This window comes from Oncorhynchus mykiss, chromosome 13 (assembly GCF_013265735.2).
Source record: "Oncorhynchus mykiss isolate Arlee chromosome 13, USDA_OmykA_1.1, whole genome shotgun sequence".
In the NCBI taxonomy this organism is placed as follows: Eukaryota; Metazoa; Chordata; class Actinopteri; order Salmoniformes; family Salmonidae; genus Oncorhynchus; species Oncorhynchus mykiss.
In genome coordinates, this window is record NC_048577.1 from 73,224,110 (window position 1) to 73,246,600 (window position 22,491).

The following is a 22,491-nucleotide window of genomic DNA, read 5'->3' on the forward strand; positions in this document are numbered from 1 at the left end:
ACGACAGATGGTTACTCAAGACAAAAAAATGAAAGGAGGGTTGTTGGTTGGGGTGGATGGGTGAACGTGAACGTCTCGCAACTCAAAGGTTGCGAGTTCGAATCTCATCATGGACAACTTTAACATTTTTAGCAAATGAGCTACTTTTCAACTACTTGGCATGTTAGCTAACCCTTCCACTAAACCTAACCTTGACCCTTTTAACTAACCCTTCACCTAACCCTAACCTTAAACCCTAGCCTAGCTAACGTTAGCGAGCAAATTAGCTCATTTTCAACTACTTGGCATCTTAGCTAACCCTTTACCTAACCCTAACCTTAAACCCTAGCCTAGCTAACGTTAGCGAGCTAGCTAACCCTTCACCTAACCCTAACCTTAAACCCTAGCCTAGCTAACGTTAGCGAGCTAGCTAACCCTTCACCTAACCCTAACCTTAAACCCTAGCCTAGCTAACGTTAGCGAGCTAGCTAACCCTTCACCTAACCCTAACCATAAACCCTAGCCTAGCCATCTACCTACAATTCGGAACCTATCATACGTTTTTTTTGCAGCTTCGTTACCTAAGTTTTGCTATTCGTAACATATTGTACATTTAGCAAATGTGTAACATAATAGAAATTGCAATTCGTAAACTAGCAGACGTGTTTCGCAATTTTCGTAACATATTGTACGTTTTTCAAATTCGTAACATATAATGCAAATTATAATTAGTTAAAATATCATACTAAATGGGTGATGGACATCCCCAAAATAATACATATCATACAAAACATATCATATACAAAGAGAGTATCTCGGGTTTTGCGTAAAGAACAACAGGAAATGCTCTGAGACCAGGTTGAACAAAGACCCCACAGGCTTTTCTTTAACCGGGGAAAGACAGCTACAGAAGACATCAGTAACGAAGTAACGGATGTTAAAAAAGACTGGTGTCATTTCGTGTGTACCGATCTTATTGGCGTATACGTTTATTTCCTGCTCAGAGAAAGTGAGAGCGAGAGATCGAGACGCAGGAGAAATAGTTTGATTTCTGCGCAAGAGAAGTTTTACAGAACAAGTGTCCTTTGCTAAAAAGGTAAGAGTAATCATTCATCATCTAATGCAACAGTATAATGTTGTTTTGCTTGTAGGTTTGAGGAGTTTCCGTGGTAAATTGTCGGGTGATTGACGCAGTTGCAGAGAGATTTGGTCATTTGATGCGCGTTGATTGTCTATAGATGATTTTGCGCGCATTGATAAAGTTGAGGGAAAACACCTGACATCAGAAAGCCTGCCGTAGGCCTATCTGTAAAAAGTTGTTGTACTTTTGAAAGACATCAGATACAGAAAACCTTTCCCATTCGGGAAGGAGCTAGGCCTACAGTTGTCTTGTGTGTTGTCTCTACACAGTGGCCCCATTTTAAATGTTGCTCTAAATGACAGCAAACGCTCTCCCCTACGTATTAAGTGTAGGCTTACACTCGTTTCTCTATCGAGGTCCGGTTTAGGTCGTGATTTAGTTGGAGGAACAAGTAGAGCCTGAACCAGAGAGACCATGTCAGCAGACCCTGCCTTGCTGTAATGACTAACGACGAGTCGTTCGCGAACGAACGGAAAGTGTTTCTGCAAATACATTAGAACATGATTCTCTGAAGAGGGTGAATCCCCTGTGCAGGAACATTAAATAGTGTGGAGAGTTAATCAATCTGGTCCACGATGATATTTTCAGTACAGGCCATCTGATAATTTGGCTAAAAATGTATTTCAGCGCGCATTTCCCGATCTGACATAATAACCTGCCTTTTTAGGTTTTACATTGGAGATAGATTTTCATTTTTTTTTTCATGGTTCTAGATCGATTATTAAGCCTTTTGAACGAAGAGACGTTTGGGAGCCATCCATACACGTTTAACCAGCACCCTAGATGGGTCCCATCCCTACGTAGGTGTTTAACCAGCACCCTAGACGGGTCCCATCCCTACGTAGGTGTTTAACCAGCACCCTAGATGGGTCCCATCCCTACGTAGGTGTTTAACCAGCACCCTAGACGGGTCCCATCCCTACACGTTTAACCAGCACCCTAGATGGGTCCCATCCCTACGTAGGTGTTTAACCAGCACCCTAGATGGGTCCCATCCCTACACGTTTAACCAGCACCCTAGATGGGTCCCATCCCTACACGTTTAACCAGCACCCTAGATGGGTCCCATCCCTACGTAGGTGTTTAACCAGCACCCTAGATGGGTCCTATCCCTACGTAGGTGTTTAACCAGCACCCTAGATGGGTCCCATCTCTACGTAGGTGTTTAACCAGCACCCTAGATGGGTCCCATCCCTACACGTTTAACCAGCACCCTAGATGGGTCCCATCCCTACATGTTTAACCAGCACCCTAGATGGGTCCCATCCCTACGTAGGTGTTTAACCAGCACCCTAGATGGGTCCCATCCCTACGTAGGTGTTTAACCAGCACCCTAGATGGGTCCCATCCCTACGTAGGTGTTTAACCAGCACCCTAGATGGGTCCCATCTCTACGTAGGTGTTTAACCAGCACCCTAGATGGGTCCCATCCCTACACGTTTAACCAGCACCCTAGATGGGTCCCATCCCTACGTAGGTGTTTAACCAGCACCCTAGATGGGTCCCATCCCTACACGTTTAACCAGCACCCTAGATGGGTCCCATCCCTACGTAGGTGTTTAACCAGCACCCTAGATGGGTCCCATCCCTACGTAGGTGTTTAACCAGCACCCTAGATGGGTCCCATCCCTACGTAGGTGTTTAACCAGCACCCTAGATGGGTCCCATCCCTACACGTTTAACCAGCACCCTAGACGGGTCCCATCCCTACACGTTTAACCAGCACCCTAGATGGGTCCCATCCCTACACGTTTAACCAGCACTCTAGATGGGTCCCATCCCTACACGTTTAACCAGCACCCTAGATGGGTCCCATCTCTACACGTTTAACCAGCACCCTAGATGGGTCCCATCTCTACACGTTTAACCAGCACCCTAGATGGGTCCCATCCCTATGTAGGTGTTTAACCAGCACCCTAGTAGGCCTAGAGGGCATTACATGTGCTTAGCCTCACTGACACTCAGCACTCTGCCTGCATCCTAAGGAAATAGGGTGCCAAAGTAGTGCACTATATAGGGAATAGGGTACCAAAGTAGTGTACTATATAGGGAATAGGGTGCCAAATTAGTGCACCATATAGGGAATAGGGTGCCAAAGTAGGGCACTATATAGGGAATAGGGTGCCATAGTAGTGCACTATATAGGGAATAGGGTGCCAAAGTAGTGCACTATATAGGGAATAGGGTGCCAAAGTAGTTCACTATATAGGGAATAGGGTGCCAAAGTAGTGCACTATATAGGGAATAGGGTGCCATAGTAGTGCACTATATAGGGAATAGGGTGCCATAGTAGTGCACTATATAGGGAATAGGGTGCCATAGTAGTGCACTATATAGGGAATAGGGTGCCATAGTAGTGCACTATATAGGGAATAGGGTGCCATAGTAGTGCACTATATAGGGAATAGGGTGCCATAGTAGGGCACTATATAGGGAATAGGGTGCCATAGTAGTGCACTATATAGGGAATAGGGTGCCATAGTAGTGCACTATATAGGGAATAGGGTGCCATAGTAGTGCACTATATAGGGAATAGGGTGCCATAGTAGTGCACTATATAGGGAATAGGGTGCCATAGTAGGGCACTATATAGGGAATAGGGTGCCATAGTAGTGCACTATATAGGGAATAGGGTGCCATAGTAGGGCACTATATAGGGAATAGAGTGCCATAGTAGTGCACTATATAGGAAATAGAGTGCCATAGTAGTGCACTATATAGGGAATAGAGTACCATAGTAGTGCACTATATAGGGAATAGGGTGCCATTTGGAGTGCAGATCTCACCAACCCTTCTACCCTGGACCTGATATTTCTGACCAGCGTTCAACATCAATAATGTCAGATGATTCAGATGAATAATAAAGAGTCCCTATGAATCAATATTTAATGATGGTGAATCTGCTCTTTAAAGTCAATCTGTTGAATCTATCTGTGTGTACACTCGGGCGGTGGTCAGAGGCCTGTATAGAGGCCTACTTTGGCACCGTATTCCCTATATAGTGCACTACTTTGGCACCCTATTTCCTTTATAGTGCACTACCTTGGCACCCTATTCCCTATATAGTGCACTACTTTGGCACCCTATTCCCAATATAGTGCACTACTTCTAGCCTGGTTCCATAGGATCCTGCGTCTGGTCAAAAGTAGTGCACTATCTTGAGGAATAGCAGGGTCCCATTTTGGGACGTAGTTCATCGCTGGAAGTGGGGAGTAGCTCCTAGATACACTGATCTAAGGTCAGTTTTGTGTTCTGTCCTCTAATGGTTCAGGTTAGTGTTGGGGGACGGGAATGCTGATCCTAGATCTGTAGTTCAGGTTAGTGTTGGGGGGAGGGGATGCTGATCCTAGATCTGTAGTTGAGGTTAGTATTGGGGGGAGGGGATGCTGATCCTGGAGCTGTCGTTCAGCTGATCCTAGAGTAGTTGATAAATGATTATAAGGGACAATATTATATCTTACTGTGATAAGTATATATAATAACTCAGTTATTACAACCAGTAATAATGCATTAGTCTTTTCTGTTGGCAGTTGGTATGAAACTACAAGTTAATATTGTTGATCAACCCACTGTTGAGAAATGTTGGTCTGTCTTCCTCTTTTGAGTCAGCATGTGTTTGCGCGTGTGTGTGTGTGCCTGCGTGTGTGTGTGTGCCTGCGTGTGTGTGTGTGTTTGCCCGCTCGTGTGTGTGTGTGCCTGCGTGCGTGTGTGTTTGCCCACTTGCGTGTGTGTGTGTGTGTGTTTGAATCTGTGTGTGTGTGTGTGTGTGTGTGTGTGTGTGTGTGTTTGAATCTGTGTGTGTCTTCCTCTCCTCTGAAAATCTTTTTTTGGCATCTTCATTTCCTCCTGAACTGGAGCTAACAGAAGAACCAGTCAGACCAGCTTCTCACTCTCTCACCATCCTCACTGAACATGCCTGCAAACATGCCTACAAACAGGCCTACAAACAGGCCTACAAACAGGCCTACAAACAGGACTACAAACAGGCCTACAAACAGGCCTACAAACAGACCTACAAACAGACCTACAGTCCTGGAGAATTATTGTTCTCCATCCATTAGCTGTTTGTCTTAATATGACCCTCCTCACACCCCTCTAGACCATCCCTCTATACCAACCCTCTATACCATCCCTCTATACCACCCCTCTATACCATCCCTCTATACCATCCCTCTATACCACCCCTCTATACCATCCCTCTATACCACCCCTATATACCACCCCTATATACCCCCCCTATATACCACCCCTATATACCCCCCCTCTATACCACCCCTCTATACCCCCCCTCTATACCACCCCTCTATACCACCCCTATATACCACCCCTATATACCCCCCCTCTATACCACCCCTCTATACCACCCCTCTATACCACCCCTATATACCCCCCTTCTATACCACCCCTCTATACCACCCCTCTATACCACCCCCCTATACCAGCCCCTGATACTCCTTAAACCAGTTTATTAACCCCTATCCGACCAGCCCCTTGAGTCTCATTAAACCAGTTTATTAACTCCTATCTGACCATCAGTACAGTGGCATGGTTACGGTTGGCAGTAAACCACATCATTAATCCCAGTTATCTATATAAACATTATAGAGATGCATCTCCTACATGACTCGGTGTATTACGGTGTAGACATCCCATTACTCACTGGGTGGACATTGGTATCCTAGCAACAGGATATAAAAAAATCTGCTTTCTTTGTCAGGAAAACTGAACATAGATTCTGGTGAGGATAAACTGATCCTAGATCTGTGCCTGCTAGAGGACACCTCTACCCAAATCAAAGATTCTGGTGAGGATAAACTGATCCTAGATCTGTGCCTGCTAGAGGACACCTCTACCCAAATCAAAGATTCTGGTGCTGATAAACTGATCCTAGATCTGTGCCTGCTAGAGGAAACTTCTACCCAAATCAATGTTTGATTGTTTGCGTACACAGATCTGCAGATGTTATCGCAGGTTCAGCTAAATGCTTGTGTTTGCTAGCTCCAACAAGTGTAGTAATGTCTAGCTATACAAAACATTACACACATAACCCAGGAAATGAAGAAATATCAGAACGAGAAACGTCAGTATCAAAAATAAATATATATACATATATTTATAATCCGGGTCGTTTTTGGTCCTGGATACTGATTGGCTGAAACCCTGTGGTATATCAGACAATATAACATGGGTATGAAACTAAAGGACTTGTTTACTGGTGTAATTACATTGGTAACCTGTTAAAAAATGAGCAATAAGGCTCATCGGGGTTTTGTGGTATATGAGCAATATACCACACGGCTATGGGCTGGTATCCAGGCTGTAGTCTCTCTGCACACGGCTATGGGCTGGTATCCAGGCTGTAGTCTCTGAGAACAGACATATACCACACGGCTAAGGGCTGGTATCCAGGCTGTAGTCTCTCTGATGCGTTGTGTCTGAGAACAGACATATACCACACGGCTAAGGGCTGGTATCCAGGCTGTAGTCTCTCTGATGCGTTGTGTCTGAGAACAGACATATACCACACGCCTAAGGGCTGGTATCCAGGCTGTAGTCTCTCTGATGCGTTGTGTCTGAGAACAGACATATACCACACCTCCTCTGGCCTACGTTGCTTAAATATACATCGATTGTACAAAACATCAGGAACACCTGCTCGTTACATGACAGACTGACCAGGTGAATCCAGGACAGACTGACCAGGTTAATCCAAGACACAGACTCACCAGGTGTTATACATGACATAGACTGACCAGGTGTTATACATGACATAGACTGACCAGGTGTTATACATGACATAGACTGACCAGGTGTTATCCATGACATAGACTGACCAGGTGTTATACATGACATAGACTGACCAGGTGTTATACATGACACAGACTGACCAGGTGTTATACATGACACAGACTGACCAGGTGTTATACATGACACAGACTGACCAGGTGTTATACATGACATAGACTGACCAGGTGTTATACATGACATAGACTGACCAGGTGTTATACATGACATAGACTGACCAGGTGTTATACATGACACAGACTGACTAGGTGTTATACATGACATAGACTGACCAGGTGAATCCAGGTGAAAGCTGTGATCCCTTATTGATGTCACTTTGTTAAATCCACTTCAATCAGAGTCAATGAAGGGGAGGAGACCAGGTTAAAGATGAAGGGGAGGAGACCAGGTTAAAGATGAAGGGGAGGAGACCAGGTTAAAGATGAAGGGGAGGAGACCTGGTTAAAGATGAAGGGGAGGAGACCAGGATAAAGATGAAGGGGAGGAGACCTGGTTAAAGATGAAGGGGAGGAGACCAGGTTAAAGATGAAGGGGAGGAGACCAGGTTAAAGATGAAGGGGAGGAGACAGGTAAAGATGAAGGGGAGGAGACCTGGTTAAATATGAAGGGGAGGAGACCTGGTTAAATATGAAGGGGAGGAGACAGGTAAAGATGAAGGGGAGGAGACCTGGTTAAATATGAAGGGGAGGAGACAGGTAAAGATGAAGGGGAGGAGACCAGGTTAAATATGAAGGGGAGGAGACCTGGTTAAAGATGAAGGGGAGGAGACCTGGTTAAAGATGAAGGGGAGGAGACCTGGTTAAAGATGAAGGGGAGGAGACCTGGTTAAAGATGAAGGGGAGGAGACAGGTAAAGATGAAGGGGAGGAGACCTGGTTAAATATGAAGGGGAGGAGACAGGTAAAGATGAAGGGGAGGAGACCTGGTTAAAGATGAAGGGGAGGAGACAGGTAAAGATGAAGGGGAGGAGACCTGGTTAAAGATGAAGGGGAGGAGACCTGGTTAAAGATGAAGGGGAGGAGACCTGGTTAAAGATGAAGGGGAGGAGACAGGTAAAGATGAAGGGGAGGAGACCTGGTTAAAGATGAAGGGGAGGAGACCTGGTTAAAGATGAAGGGGAGGAGACCTGGTTAAAGATGAAGGGGAGGAGACCAGGTAAAGATGAAGGGGAGGAGACCTGGTTAAAGATGAAGGGGAGGAGACCTGGTTAAAGATGAAGGGGAGAAGACAGGTTAAAGATGAAGGGGAGGAGACAGGTTAAAGATGAAGGGGAGGAGACCTGGTTAAAGATGAAGGGGAGGAGACCTGGTTAAAGATGAAGGGGAGGAGACCTGGTTAAAGATGAAGGGGAGGAGACCAGGTTAAAGATGAAGGGGAGGAGACGGGGTTAAAGAAGGATTTTTAAGCCTTGAGACAACTGAGACATGGATTGTGTGTGTGTTGCCATTCAGAGGGTGAATGGGCAAGACAACATATTAGTGGCTTTGAACGGGGTATTGTATAAGTAGGTGCCAAGTGCACCAGTTTGTGTCAAGAACTGAAACTCTGCTGGGTTTTCCCACGCACAACAGCTTCCTGTGTTTATCAAGAATAGTCAAACACCCGAAAGGACATCCAGCCAACTGGACACAACTGTGGGAACCATCGGAGTCAACATGGGCCAGGATCCATGTGGAACGCAGGGAGGCAGTTCTGAAGGCAACTCAATATTAGTTCTTGTTCATGTTTGTACACTCAGTGTATAGATGGTGTGTATGGATGGTGTGTATAGATGGTGTGTATGGATGGTGTGTATAGATGGTGTGTGTATGGATGGTGTGTATGGATGGTGTGTATAGATGGTGTGTGTATAGATGGTGTGTATATAGATGGTGTGTATGGATGGTGTGTATAGATGGTGTGTATAGATGGTGTGTATAGATGGTGTGTGTATAGATGGTGTGTATAGATGGTGTGTATGGATGGTGTGTATAGATGGTGTGTATAGGATGGTGTGTATAGACAGTAGTTATATAGGATGGTGTGTATAGACAGTAGTTATATAGGATGGTGTGTATAGACAGTAGTTATATAGGATGGTGTGTATAGACAGTAGTTGTATAGGATGAACCATGACTAGAATACAGTATATACATATGAAGTGGACAGCAGTAGTTATATAGGATGAACCATGACTAGAATACAGTATATACATATGAAGTGGACAGCAGTAGTTATATAGGAGGAACCAGGACTAGAATACAGTACATACATATGAAGTGGACAGCAGTAGTTATATAGGATGGTGTGTATAGACAGTAGTTATATAGGATGAGCCTTGACTAGAATACAGTACATACATATGAAGTGGACAGCAGTAGTTATATAGGATGGTGTGTATAGACAGTAGTTATATAGGATGAGCCTTGACTAGAATATACATATGAAGTGGACAGCAGTAGTTATATAGGATGAACCATGACTAGAATACAGTATATACCAGTGTTCAATGACTCTATGTACATAGGGCAGCGGTCTCTAAGGTGCAGGGTAGGGTACCGGGTGGTAGTCGGTTAGTGACAGTGGTATTGGGTTGAACAGGCCAGGTCTCGGGTGGCTGAGGTCCTTGAAAACTGGTTACCAAAGTAATTAAAACAGTAAATAAGTAATTTTGTTTAATTGAAATTAATTACTGTTTAAATTACGTGCTGTATGTGTCCTGGAGGGCAGGTAGTTTGCCCCCGGTGATGCGTTGTGCAGACCGCACCACCCTCTGGAGAGCCCTGCGGTTGTGGGCGGTGCAGTTGCCGTACCAGGCGGTGATACAGCTTGACAGGATGCTCTCGATTGTGCATCTGTAAACGTTTGTGAGGGTCTTAGGTGCCAAGCCAAATGAGGTTGAAGAGGTGCTGTTGTGCCTTCTTCACCACGCTGCCAGTGTGGGGGGACCATTTCAGGTCCTCAGTGATGTGGACGCAGAGGAATTTAAGGCTTTTGACCCTCTCCACTGCCGTCAATGTGGACGGGGCCGAGCTGTCTCTGCTGTCTCCTGTAGTCTCTGCTGTATCTGCTATCTCTGCTGTCTCCTGTAGCCCCTGATCAGCTCTGTCGTTTAGTTGACGTTAAGGGACAGGTTATTTTCCTGGCACCACTCCTCCAGGGCCCTCAGCTTAGAGGGCACTATGATGTTGAAGGCTGAGCTTAGAGGGCACTATGATGTTGAAGGCTGAGCTTAGAGGGCACTATGATGTTGAAGGCTCAGCTTAGAGGGCACTATGGTGTTGAAGGCTGAGCTTAGAGGGCACTATGATGTTGAAGGCTGAGATTAGAGGGCACTATGATGTTGAAGGCTCAGCTTAGAGGGCACTATGATGTTGAAGGCTCAGCTTAGAGGGCACTATGATGTTGAAGGCGGGGCCAGGATGAATTGATGAAAAACATTCCTTCCAGGGGTTTGGAACCTAAATGTTCCAATCGTTTGGTTCTGAACAGAACCGTCATATGTTCAGTTCTGTTCCACTGTTCCGACCAGCAAAAGACAGTTCTGAACCGGTTATAAACCTCCCCCCCAAAAAAAGTACTGGTTTATATCGTTCCTTTTTAAACCTTTGAAATAAATCACAAATAACATTTAGCTGGACATTAAATGACTTCAGGATAGAGCAGCTTCCTGTGGAGCAAGAAAACCATGGACAGACCAGTGTAGTGTACGAGATGACACTGGGCATGTTGTTGTTATCTGAATTCGGCCGAGGGGGGAGCGGCTTCTGTTGAAGGCCTTCTGCTTCTGTGAAGGCCTTCTGCTTCTGTGAAGGCCTTCTGCTTCTGTGAAGGCCTCTCGTACAAGACAGCACAGCGTAAAATAGAAAGTGACATTTTTCCTGAAGAATTGTGTGCTTGATTCAGCTGTCCAGACGCATGTTATTCAGAGGTCAACAAACTGACATCATAAAGCAAACATTCCCAGAAGTTATTTTCCCACCATAGTAGAACTACAATGTATTTAAATAACAGTGTAATCTGATCCCAGGCCTGGGATTCAACCCGTATTTAAATAACAGTGTAATCTGATCCCAGGGCCTGGATTCAACCCGTATTTAAATAACAGTGTAATCTGATCCCAGGCCTGGGATTCAACCCGTATTTAAATAACAGTGTAATCTGATCCCAGGCCTGGGATTCAACCCGTATTTAAATAACAGTGTAATCTGATCCCAGGCCTGGATTCAACCCGTATTTAAATAACAGTGTAATCTGATCCCAGGCCTGGATTCAGAAGGAGAGTGGATGGAGAGGGGGAGAGGAGGAGAGTGGATGGAGGGGGAGGGAGGAGGAGAGTGGATGGAGGGGGAGGGAGGAGGAGAGTGGATATAGAGGGAGAGAGGAGGAGAGTGGATGGAGAGGGGGAGAGGAGGAGAGTGGATGGAGAGGGAGAGAGGAGGAGAGTGGATGGAGAGGGAGAGAGGAGGAGAGTGGATGGAGAGGGAGAGAGGAGGAGAGTGGATGGAGAGGAGGAGAGTGGATGGAGAGGGGGAGAGGAGGAGAGTGGATGGAGGGGGAGGGAGGAGAGTGGATGGAGGAGACGGAGAGTGGATGGAGAGGGGGAGAGGAGGAGAGTGGATGGAGAGGGAGGGAGGAGAGTGGATGGAGAGGGAGAGAGGAGGAGAGTGGATGGAGAGGGAGAGAGGAGGAGAGTGGATGGAGAGGGAGAGAGGAGGAGAGTGGATGGAGAGGGAGAGAGGAGGAGAGTGGATGGAGAGGGAGGAAGGAGAGTGGATGGAGAGGGAGAGAGGAGGAGAGTGGATGGAGAGGGAGAGAGGAGAGTGGATGGAGAGGGAGAGAGGAGAAGAGTGGATAGAGAGGGAGAGAGGAGGAGAGTGGATGGAGAGGGAGAGAGGAGGAGAGTGGATGGAGAGGGAGAGAGGAGGAGAGTGGATGGAGAGGGAGAGAAGAGGACAGTGGATGGAGAGGGAGGGAGGAGAGTGGATGGAGAGGGAGAGAGGAGGAGAGTGGATGGAGAGGGAGAGTAGACGGAGAGTGGATGAAGAGGGAGAGAGGAGGAGAGTGGAACGAGAGGGAGAGAAGAGGAGAGTGGATGGAGAGGGAGAGAGGAGGAGAGTGGATAGAGAGGGAGAGAGGAGAGTGGATGGAGAGGGAGAGAGGAGAGTGGATGGAGAGGGAGAGAAGAGGAGAGTGGATGGAGAGGGAGAGAGGAGGAGAGTGGATATAGAGGGAGAGAGGAGAGTGGATATAGAGGGAGAGAGGAGAGTGGATGGAGAGGGAGAGAGGAGAGTGGATGGCGAGGGAGAGAGGAGGAGAGTGGATGGAGAGGGAGAGAAGAGGAGAGTGGATGGAGAGGGAGAGAGGAGAGTGGATGGAGAGGGAGAGAGGAGAGTGGATGGAGGGAGGAGAATGAGAGTGGATGGAGAGGGAGAGAGGGAGGAGAGTGGATGGATGGAGGAGAGGGAGAGTGGCTTGTGTACCGAGGAAGCAAAAAAAAGAGAGCATGAGAGAGTGGGAGAATGGGAGTGAGCGAAAGCAAGCAAGCCAGGGAGGGAGGGAGGGTGGGAAGGGGGAAAGATGAGCTCATTGCAGTCACTGGGTTGGTGACTGAAGGAGGGAGGGAGGAGGATGGGGGGGAGAGGATAGAGGGGAGAGGATAGAGGGAGAGGAGGAGGAGAGGAGGCAGAGGTTTAGCTACTTCTGTCTGAGAATCGATAGCTAGAATGGCTCCAGCACACAGAACTGTAGACAGGGCTAGCATCTCCCTTTGCATCTCTAACCAAATACAAATAGGAATGAACATTTCTCCTTTAGCATCTTAAGCTAACTGAATATGATTTTCAAAATGAGCCGTTAGCATTTCCAATGTAAATCGATAGAGGACTTAGCATTTAGTCAATGACATCATCGGGTGTCACTATGCTACCGTGCTAGCTTACACATTTTGTAGGGAGCCGGCACAGACACTCCTCTCTCTCTCTCTCTCTCTCTCGCTCTTTTTTTTCTCTCTCTCTCTCTCTCTCTCTCTCTCTCTCTCTCTCTCTCTCTCTCGCTCTTTTTCTCTCTCTCGCTCTCTCTCTCTCACTCTTTTTCTCTCTCTCGCTCTCTCTCTCTCTGACTCGCTCTCTCTCCTTCACAGACGCTCTATCCCTCTCATCCCCACCCACACCCAAGGATTCTCCCTCTCCCTCCCTCTCTCTCTCTCTCTCTCTCTCTCTCTCTGTCGATATCTGTCCTGTTAGGAGAAGAAGGGATGCTTGTTTCTTGATTCCTCTGTTTAAAAGGACTCTTTTTGATACTGTTGACTTGAAACCGTCTGCGTGCTGGTTACTTTGCCCTACCTGTGGAGGATCCCGGTAGTCAGCCAGCCTCTGGAGCGTGTGTAGCCCCAGCAGCAGCCACCATGCTGGGCTTGGATGTGTGTGAGTTTGGGGGTCAGGTTCTGGAGCTTCTCTGGCTAACCATGTGTTACCAAGGTAACAACACTGCCTTTTATGCTGTTTTACCTGTGTGTGTGTGTGTGTGTGTGTGTGTGTGTGTGTGTGTGTGTGTGTGTGTGTGTGTCTTTCTGTCTAGTCTGTACAGTGTAGATTATCTTCTGTGTGTGTGTATATATATATATGATCAGTCTCTAGGTGGTTGGAGATGGTTTTATGTTTGATATGATAAGACAAGCCAAAGGTGGTTCATATTGTATTGGTCCTGTGTGTGTTGTGGTGTGTGTTGTGGTGTGTGTGTGTGTTGTGGTGTGGTGTGTGTGTGTGTTGTGGTGTCTGTTGTAATTTCATGTCTCAGGACTTGTTGTATCAGGGCTTTTCTGTTCACGCACTCCTGGTTGTCTGCCAATTGGGCGTGTGTGTGTGTGTGTGTGTGTGTCAGCTGAATGATGTCACCACATCTACCCCCCCCCCCCCCTGTCAAAAGTGATGGATGAGATTGTGTGTGAGTGTGGGGGGGACGGGGGAAGACACATGTTACACTGAGTGAATCAATTAGACGGCATGTTCTCCCCAAGGTGTTGGTGTAGACGCGTTTGTTCCTTCTGTGTTGGTGTGTAGATGTGTTTGTTCCTTCTGTGTTGGTGTGTAGATGCGTTTGTTCCTTCTGTGTTGGTGTGTAGATGCGTTTGTTCCGTCTGTGTTGGTGTGTAGATGCGTGAGCTGGTTCATGTGTTGGTGTAGATGCGTTTGTTCCTTCTGTGTTGGTGTGTAGATGTGTTTGTTCCTTCTGTGTTGGTGTGTAGATGCGTTTGTTCCGTCTGTGTTGGTGTGTAGATGCGTGAGCTGGTTCGTGTGTTGGTGTAGATGCGTGAGCTGGTTCGTGTGTTGGTGTAGATGCGTGAGTTGGTTCTGTGTGTTGGTGTAGATGCGTGAGTTGGTTCTGTGTGTTGGTGTAGATGCGTGAGTTGGTTCTGTGTGTTGGTGTAGATGCGTGAGTTGGTTCTGTGTGTGTGTACTACCCCCAGTTGCCTTCTGAGTGTATCCAGTAAAATGCATTGGCCCATGTAACAGTCTCATGAAGGGAAATGAGAGAGACAGAGACAGACAGAGAGAGAGACAGAGAGACAGAGACAGAGAGAGAGACAGAGAGACAGAGACAGAGAGACAGAGAGACAGAGACAGAGAGACAGAGACAGAGAGACAGAGACAGAGAGAGAGACAGAGAGAGAGACAGAGAGAGAGACAGAGACTAATATCCTCCCTACGACATACAGTAGTAGTACAACCAACCTATTACTGTGTGTGTGTGTTTGTGTGTGAGAATGTCAGTGTGTGTTTGTGAGCACCTGCCTGTGTGTGTGAGTATCAGTGTTTGTACCTGAGGGGACTCCTAGTAATAAAGGGGAGACCCCCCCCCCCCTCCTCCTCTGTTTGAGGCCGTCATTGTAAATAAGAATTTGTTCTTCATCAACCCTTCGCTAAGCCCCGCCCCAGAACCAATCGCAACATTCTAATGGACAGCAACTGTCGTCGACCCTTCGCTAAGCCCCGCCCCAGAACCAATCGCAACATTCTAATGGACAGCAACTGTCGTCGACCCTTCGCTAAGCCCCGCCCCAGAACCAATCGCAACATTCCCATGGACAGCAACTGCCGTCGACCCTTCGCTAAGCCCCGCCCCAGAACCAATCACAACAATCCAATGGACAGCAACTGCCGTCGACCCTTCGCTAAGCCCCGCCCCAGAACCAATCGCAACATTCTAATGGACAGCAACTGCCGTCGACCCTTCGCTAAGCCCCGCCCCAGAACCAATCGCAACATTCCAATGGACAGCAACTGCCGTCGACCCTTCGCTAAGCCCCGCCCCAGAACCAATCACAACATTCCAATGGACAACAACTGCCGTCGACCCTTCGCTAAGCCCCGCCCCAGAACCAATCGCAACATTCTAATGGACAGCAACTGCCGTCGACCCTTCGCTAAGCCCCGCCCCAGAACCAATCGCAACATTCTAATGGACAGCAACTGCCGTCGACCCTTCGCTAAGCCCCGCCCCAGAACCAATCACAACATTCCAATGGACAACAACTGCCGTCGACCCTTCGCTAAGCCCCGCCCCAGAACCAATCACAACAGTTCAGTTGAATGCATTCAGTTGTACAGCTGACTAGGTCTCCCCCTCTTTCCCTTTCCAACAGCCTTCTGATTAGCAAGAGGTTGTCTGTGTTTCATTTCATTGTGTATGAGAAACATTGTTCAATTTCATTGGAAGGGGATTTTCGCCAGTGGTTGAATGAGGAATTTGGCTTCCCGGGAAAATGTTGTCTGTGGTCTAAACAGCGAATGTGCAAATGAACTTGCCTGGTTAAATACAGGTTGAAAAATAAATAATCCCCAGCTGCAGGCTGTTGGTTTTTACTGTAATTCAGTAGAGAGCCATGATGCCCAGTCCTGACTGTTGGTTTTTACTGTAATTCAGTAGAGAGCCATGATTCCCAGTCCTGACTGTTGGTTTTTACTGTAATTCAGTAGAGAGCCATGATGCCCAGTCCTGACTGTTGGTTTTTACTGTAATTCAGTAGAGAGCCATGATGCCCAGTCCTGACTGTTGGTTTTTACTGTAATTCAGTAGAGAGCCATGATTCCCAGTCCTGACTGTTGGTTTTTACTGTAATTCAGTAGAGAACCATGATGCCCAGTCCTGACTGTTGGTTTGTACTGTAATTCAGTAGAGAGCCATGATGCCCAGTCCTGACTGTTGGTTTTTACTGTAATTCAGTAGAGAGCCATGATGCCCAGCCCTGACTGTTGGTTTTTACTGTAATTCAGTAGAGAGCCATGATTCCCAGTCCTGACTGTTGGTTTTTACTGTAATTCAGTAGAGAGCCATGATTCCCAGTCCTCACTCAAATGTTTATGCGAAGCTCCAATGACGTCAGTACTTGATTCCCACCACAGTGTGAATCTGACAAAGCTACTCTCTCCCCGCTGACCAGTTATGGTATTACCCCAAAACTACTCCCTCCCCGCTGACCAGTTATGGTATTACCCCAAAACTACTCTCTCCCCGCTGACCAGTTATGGTATTACCCCAAAACTACTCCCTCCCCGCTGACCATACATGGTATTACCCCAAAACTACTCTCTCCCCGCTGACCAGTTATGGTATTACCCCAAAACTACTCCCTCCCCGCTGACCAGTTATGGTATTACCCCAAAACTACTCCCTCCCCGCTGACCAGTTATGGTATTACCCCAAAACTACTCTCTCCCCGCTGACCAGTTATGGTATTACCCCAAAACTACTCTCTCCCCGCTGACCAGTTATGGTATTACCCCAAAACTACTCCCTCCCCGCTGACCAGTTATGGTATTACCCCAAAACTACTCTCTCCCTGCTGACCATACATGGTATTACCCCAAAACTACTCTCTCCCCGCTGACCAGTTATGGTATTACCCCAAAACTACTCCCTCCCCGCTGACCAGTTATGGTATTACCCCAAAACTACTCTCTCCCCGCTGACCAGTTATGGTATTACCCCAAAACTACTCTCTCCCCGCTGACCAGTTATGGTATTACCCCAAAACTACTCTCTCCCCGCTGACCAGTTATGGTATTACCCCAAAACTACTCCCTCCCCGCTGACCAGTTATGGTATTACCCCAAAACTACTCTCTCCCCGCTGACCAGTTATGGTATTACCCCAAAACGACTCCCTCCCCGCTGACCAGTTATGGTATTACCCCAAAACTACTCTCTCCCCGCTGACCAGTTATGGTATTACCCCAAAACTACTCCCTCCCCGCTGACCAGTTATGGTATTACCCCAAAACTACTCTCTCCCCGCTGACCAGTTATGGTATTACCCCAAAACTACTCCCTCCCCGCTGACCAGTTATGGTGTTACCCCAAAACTACTCCCTCCCCGCTGACCAGTTATGGTATTACCCCAAAACTACTCTCTCCCCGCTGACCAGTTATGGTATTACCCCAAAACTACTCCCTCCCCGCTGACCAGTTATGGTATTACCCCAAAACTACTCTCTCCCCGCTGACCAGTTATGGTATTACCCCAAAACTACTCTCTCCCCGCTGACCATACATGGTATTACCCCAAAACTACTCCCTCCCCGCTGACCAGTTATGGTATTACCCCAAAACTACTCTCTCCCCGCTGACCAGTTATGGTATTACCCCAAAACTACTCCCTCCCCGCTGACCAGTTATGGTATTACCCCAAAACTACTCCCTCCCCGCTGACCAGTTATGGTATTACCCCAAAACTACTCTCTCCCCGCTGACCAGTTATGGTATTACCCCAAAACTACTCTCTCCCCGCTGACCAGTTATGGTATTACCCCAAAACTACTCCCTCCCCGCTGACCAGTTATGGTATTACCCCAAAACTACTCTCTCCCTGCTGACCATACATGGTATTACCCCAAAACTACTCTCTCCCCGCTGACCAGTTATGGTATTACCCCAAAACTACTCCCTCCCCGCTGACCAGTTATGGTATTACCCCAAAACTACTCTCTCCCCGCTGACCAGTTATGGTATTACCCCAAAACTACTCTCTCCCCGCTGACCAGTTATGGTATTACCCCAAAACTACTCTCTCCCCGCTGACCAGTTATGGTATTACCCCAAAACTACTCCCTCCCCGCTGACCAGTTATGGTATTACCCCAAAACTACTCTCTCCCCGCTGACCAGTTATGGTATTACCCCAAAACTACTCCCTCCCCGCTGACCAGTTATGGTATTACCCCAAAACTACTCTCTCCCCGCTGACCAGTTATGGTATTACCCCAAAACTACTCCCTCCCCGCTGACCAGTTATGGTATTACCCCAAAACTACTCTCTCCCCGCTGACCAGTTATGGTATTACCCCAAAACTACTCCCTCCCCGCTGACCAGTTATGGTGTTACCCCAAAACTACTCCCTCCCCGCTGACCAGTTATGGTATTACCCCAAAACTACTCTCTCCCCGCTGACCAGTTATGGTATTACCCCAAAACTACTCTCTCCCCGCTGACCAGTTATGGTATTACCCCAAAACTACTCCCTCCCCGCTGACCAGTTATGGTATTACCCCAAAACTACTCTCTCCCCGCTGACCAGTTATGGTATTACCCCAAAACTACTCTCTCCCCGCTGACCATACATGGTATTACCCCAAAACTACTCCCTCCCCGCTGACCAGTTATGGTATTACCCCAAAACTACTCTCTCCCCGCTGACCAGTTATGGTATTACCCCAAAACTACTCTCTCCCCGCTGACCAGTTATGGTATTACCCCAAAACTACTCCCTCCCCGCTGACCAGTTATGGTATTACCCCAAAACTACTCTCTCCCCGCTGACCAGTTATGGTATTACCCCAAAACTACTCTCTCCCCGCTGACCATACATGGTATTACCCCAAAACTACTCCCTCCCCGCTGACCAGTTATGGTATTACCCCAAAACTACTCTCTCCCCGCTGACCATACATGGTATTACCCCAAAACTACTCTCCCCACTCTGACCATACATGGTATTACCCCAAAACTACTCCCCCCCCCCCCCCCTTTGACCATACATGGTATTACCCCAAAACTACTCCCCCCCCCCCCCCCCCTTTGACCATACATGGTATTACCACAAAGTGTTCTCAGTTGGACTGTTACAGTATAGTGACTCAGTTAGTGACTCAGTTACAGTGACTCAGTTACAGTATAGTGACTTAGTTACAGTGACTCAGTTACAGTGACTCAGTTATAGTGACTTGTCTGGATTCAGTCAATTGGACTCAGTCGGTTGGACTCAGTTTAGGTCAGTTGGACTCAGTTTAGGTCAGTTGGATTCAGTCAGTTGGACTTAGTTTAGGTCAGTTGGACTCAGTCGGTTGGACTCAATTTATGTCAGTTGGATTCAGTCAGTTGGACTCAGTTTAGGACAGTTGGGCTCAGTTTAGGACAGTTGGACTCAGTCGGTTGGACTCAGTTTAGGACAGTTGGACTCAGTCGGTTGGACTCAGTTTAGGACAGTTGGACTCAGTTTAGGACAGTTGGACTCAGTCAGTTGGACTCAGTCAGTTGGACTCAGTTTAGGACAGTTGGACTCAGTTTAGGACAGTTGGACTCAGTCAGTTGGACTCAGTCAGGTGGACTCAGTTTAGGACAGTTGGACTCAGTCAGTTGGACTCAGTTTAGGTCAGTTGGACTCAGTCAGTTGGACTCAGTCAGGTGGACTCAGTTTAGGACAGTTGGACTCAGTCATTTGGACTCAGTTTAGGTCAGTTGGACTCAGTTTAGGACAGTTGGACTCAGTCAGTTGGACTCAGTTTAGGTCAGTTGGACTCAGTCAGTTGGACTCAGTTTAGGTCAGTTGGACTCAGTTTAGGACAGTTGGACTCAGTCGGTTGGACTCAGTTTAGGACAGTTGGACTCAGTCGGTTGGACTCAGTCAGTTGGATTCAATCAGTTGGACTCAGTTTAGGTCAGTTGGACTCAGTCAGTTGGACTCAGTTTAGGTCAGTTGGACTCAGTTTAGGACAGTTGGACTCAGTCGGTTGGACTCAGTTTAGGACAGTTGGACTCAGTCGGTTGGACTCAGTCAGTTGGATTCAATCAGTTGGACTCAGTTTAGGTCAGTTGGACTCAGTTTAGGTCAGTTGGACTCAGTCAGTTGGACTCAGTTTAGGACAGTTGTTATAATAACATAATGTATGCTATTTTTCCAAAGCGACTTACAGTGATGTGTGTATACATTTCTCATACCTCAGCAGAAATCGAACCCACAATATATATATGTTTTAAATCCATGTTTTGTTTTTATTTTATTGAATATTAAAACAGACAATCTACTTCCTGCCGCTCAGCATCTACATTACATCCAGTCTAACAGACTCCCATCCAGAGAGACCCACAGGAGCAGCCCGGGTCAAGCACCCCACCCAAGAGCACATTGACAGATCTCCCACCAAGTTGAATCAGGGATTCTAATTAGCGACCTCTCAACCACTGGCCCAAAGCTCCCAACCGCCAGGCCACCAAACCATCCAAGGTCCCCCCCACAGTTCCCCCCTGAGAGCTGCCCCTCAACCCATAGTCTTTAGTGTTGAAAGCTCCATGCTCTGCCAGCTGAGCCATTCAGGACCACTGTTGGACTCCATTGGACTCAGTTTGAGTCCGTTGTAGTTAGCTGGACTCAGGTGGAGTCATTTGGACTCAGTTGGACTCAGTTGTAGTCAGTTGGACTTGGTTGTAGTCAGTAGGACTCAGTCAGTAAGACTTGGTTGTCGTCAGTTGGACTCAGTTGTAGTCAGTAGGACTCAGTTGTAGTCAGTAGGACTCAGTTGTAGTCAGTAGGACTCAGTTGTAGTCAGTAGGACTCAGTCACTAAGACTTGGTTGTCGTCAGTAGGACTCAGTTGTAGTCAGTAGGACTCAGTCACTAAGACTTGGTTGTCGTCAGTAGGACTCAGTCAGTAAGACTTGGTTGTAGTCAGTTGGACTCAGTCAGTAAGACTTGGTTGTAGTCAGTTGGACTCAGTCAGTAAGACTTGGTTGTCGTCAGTTGGACTCAGTTTTAGTCAGTCAGCTGTAGGTTGTTTTAGTAATGTTCCACTGTTGATCCTCTTCTACTTCCTCATATTGTGTCGTGTCATGAGGCTTGAGCCATGATGTTTATTGGACAGGATAGAGATACAGAAATAGGAAGTAGATCAGAGTCTGACCGCTCCAGCACCCCAGGGGCTGTTCTGTTTTTTTAAAGGACTGAGTCATTTAACCATTTTCACTTATTCTGTGTACCGACTTGAGTTAGTGGATACTTCCTCAAGGGAAACCATTGAAATCAGATACCGGGTGATTCATAGAGATAATATAGTCATTGTTTATCTTCATGGTATGGACATTATCAGTATGGTGATGTCATGTTATTTAATTATTTTTTAAGTGGTTGCCATGGAGACTGAGCGCAGCTTCTTCGACCCTGGTTGTCATGGAGACGCTGCAAATAACAGACACTCAGGAGAGAACACACACATCTATCCACTGGGAGTTGCCCCATCTAGACAGGTGGAAGGCATTATGTCATCCTGTAGTGTGTGTGTGTGTGTGTGTGTTTGTCTGTGTGCGTGCACGTGTGTGTTTTCAGAGCTGCTCTGTTCTAGATAATTAACCATACAAACAACTCTGTATCCCACCACAAGCTGTTAAACATGATAACCCCTTACAGTACTCTGTTCACTGTAAGTAACCTGTAGTAACAACAGGGTGATCAAATGAAGATCCTACACCTGTAGCAACAACAGGGAGATCAAATGAAGATCCTACATCTGTAACCTGTAGTAACAACAGGGTGATCAAATGTAGATCCTACATCTGTAACCTGTAGTAACAACAGGGTGATCAAATGAAGATCCTACATCTGTAACCTGTCGTAACAACAGGGTGATCAAATGAAGATCCTACATCTGTAACCTGTAGTAACAACAGGGTGATCAAATGAAGATCCTACATCTGTAACCTGTAGTAACAACAGGGTGATCAAATGAAGATCCTACATCTGTAACCTGTAGCAACAACAGGGAGATCAAATGAAGATCCTACATCTGTAACCTGTAGTAACAACAGGGAGATCAAATGAAGATCCTACATCTGTAGCAACAACAGGGAGATCAAATGAAGATCCTACATCTGTAACCTGTAGCAACAACAGGGAGATCAAATTAAGATCCTACATCTGTAACCTGTAATAACAACAGGGAGATCAAATGAAGATCCTACATCTGTAGCAACAACAGGGAGATCAAATGAAGATCCTACATCTGTAACCTGTAGTAACAACAGGGTGATCAAATGAAGATCCTACATCTGTAACCTGTAGTAACAACAGGGTGATCAAATGAAGATCCTACATCTGTAACCTGTAGTAACAACAGGGTGATCAAATGAAGATCCTACATCTGTAACCTGTAGTAACAACAGGGTGATCAAATGAAGATCCTACATCTGTAACCTGTAGTAACAACAGGGTGATCAAATGAAGATCCTACATCTGTAACCTGTAGTAACAACAGGGTGATCAAATTAAGATCCTACACCTGTAACCTGTAGCAACAACAGGGAGATCAAATGAAGATCCTACA

General features: G+C 46.8%; 1 protein-coding gene across 2 annotated transcripts in view; it reads left to right on the forward strand.

Annotated features, from left to right (window-relative positions):
- The first annotated feature begins 831 nt into the window (after window positions 1-831).
- The window catches only part of LOC118938386 (rho GDP-dissociation inhibitor 2-like), a 45,644-nt gene continuing 23,984 nt past the window's right edge, over window positions 832-22,491 (forward strand). The window contains exon 1 of one of the 2 annotated variants that reach the window (XM_036942145.1): window positions 832-1,075. Coding sequence is in view for 1 of the 2 variants with exons in the window: in XM_036942143.1 (XP_036798038.1) it covers window positions 13,310-13,382 (73 nt within the window). In the remaining variant the exon portion in view is untranslated. Of the gene's footprint in view, window positions 1,076-13,063; window positions 13,383-22,491 lie in introns of those variants that run through there. The other variant, XM_036942143.1, reaches the window with a different exon arrangement.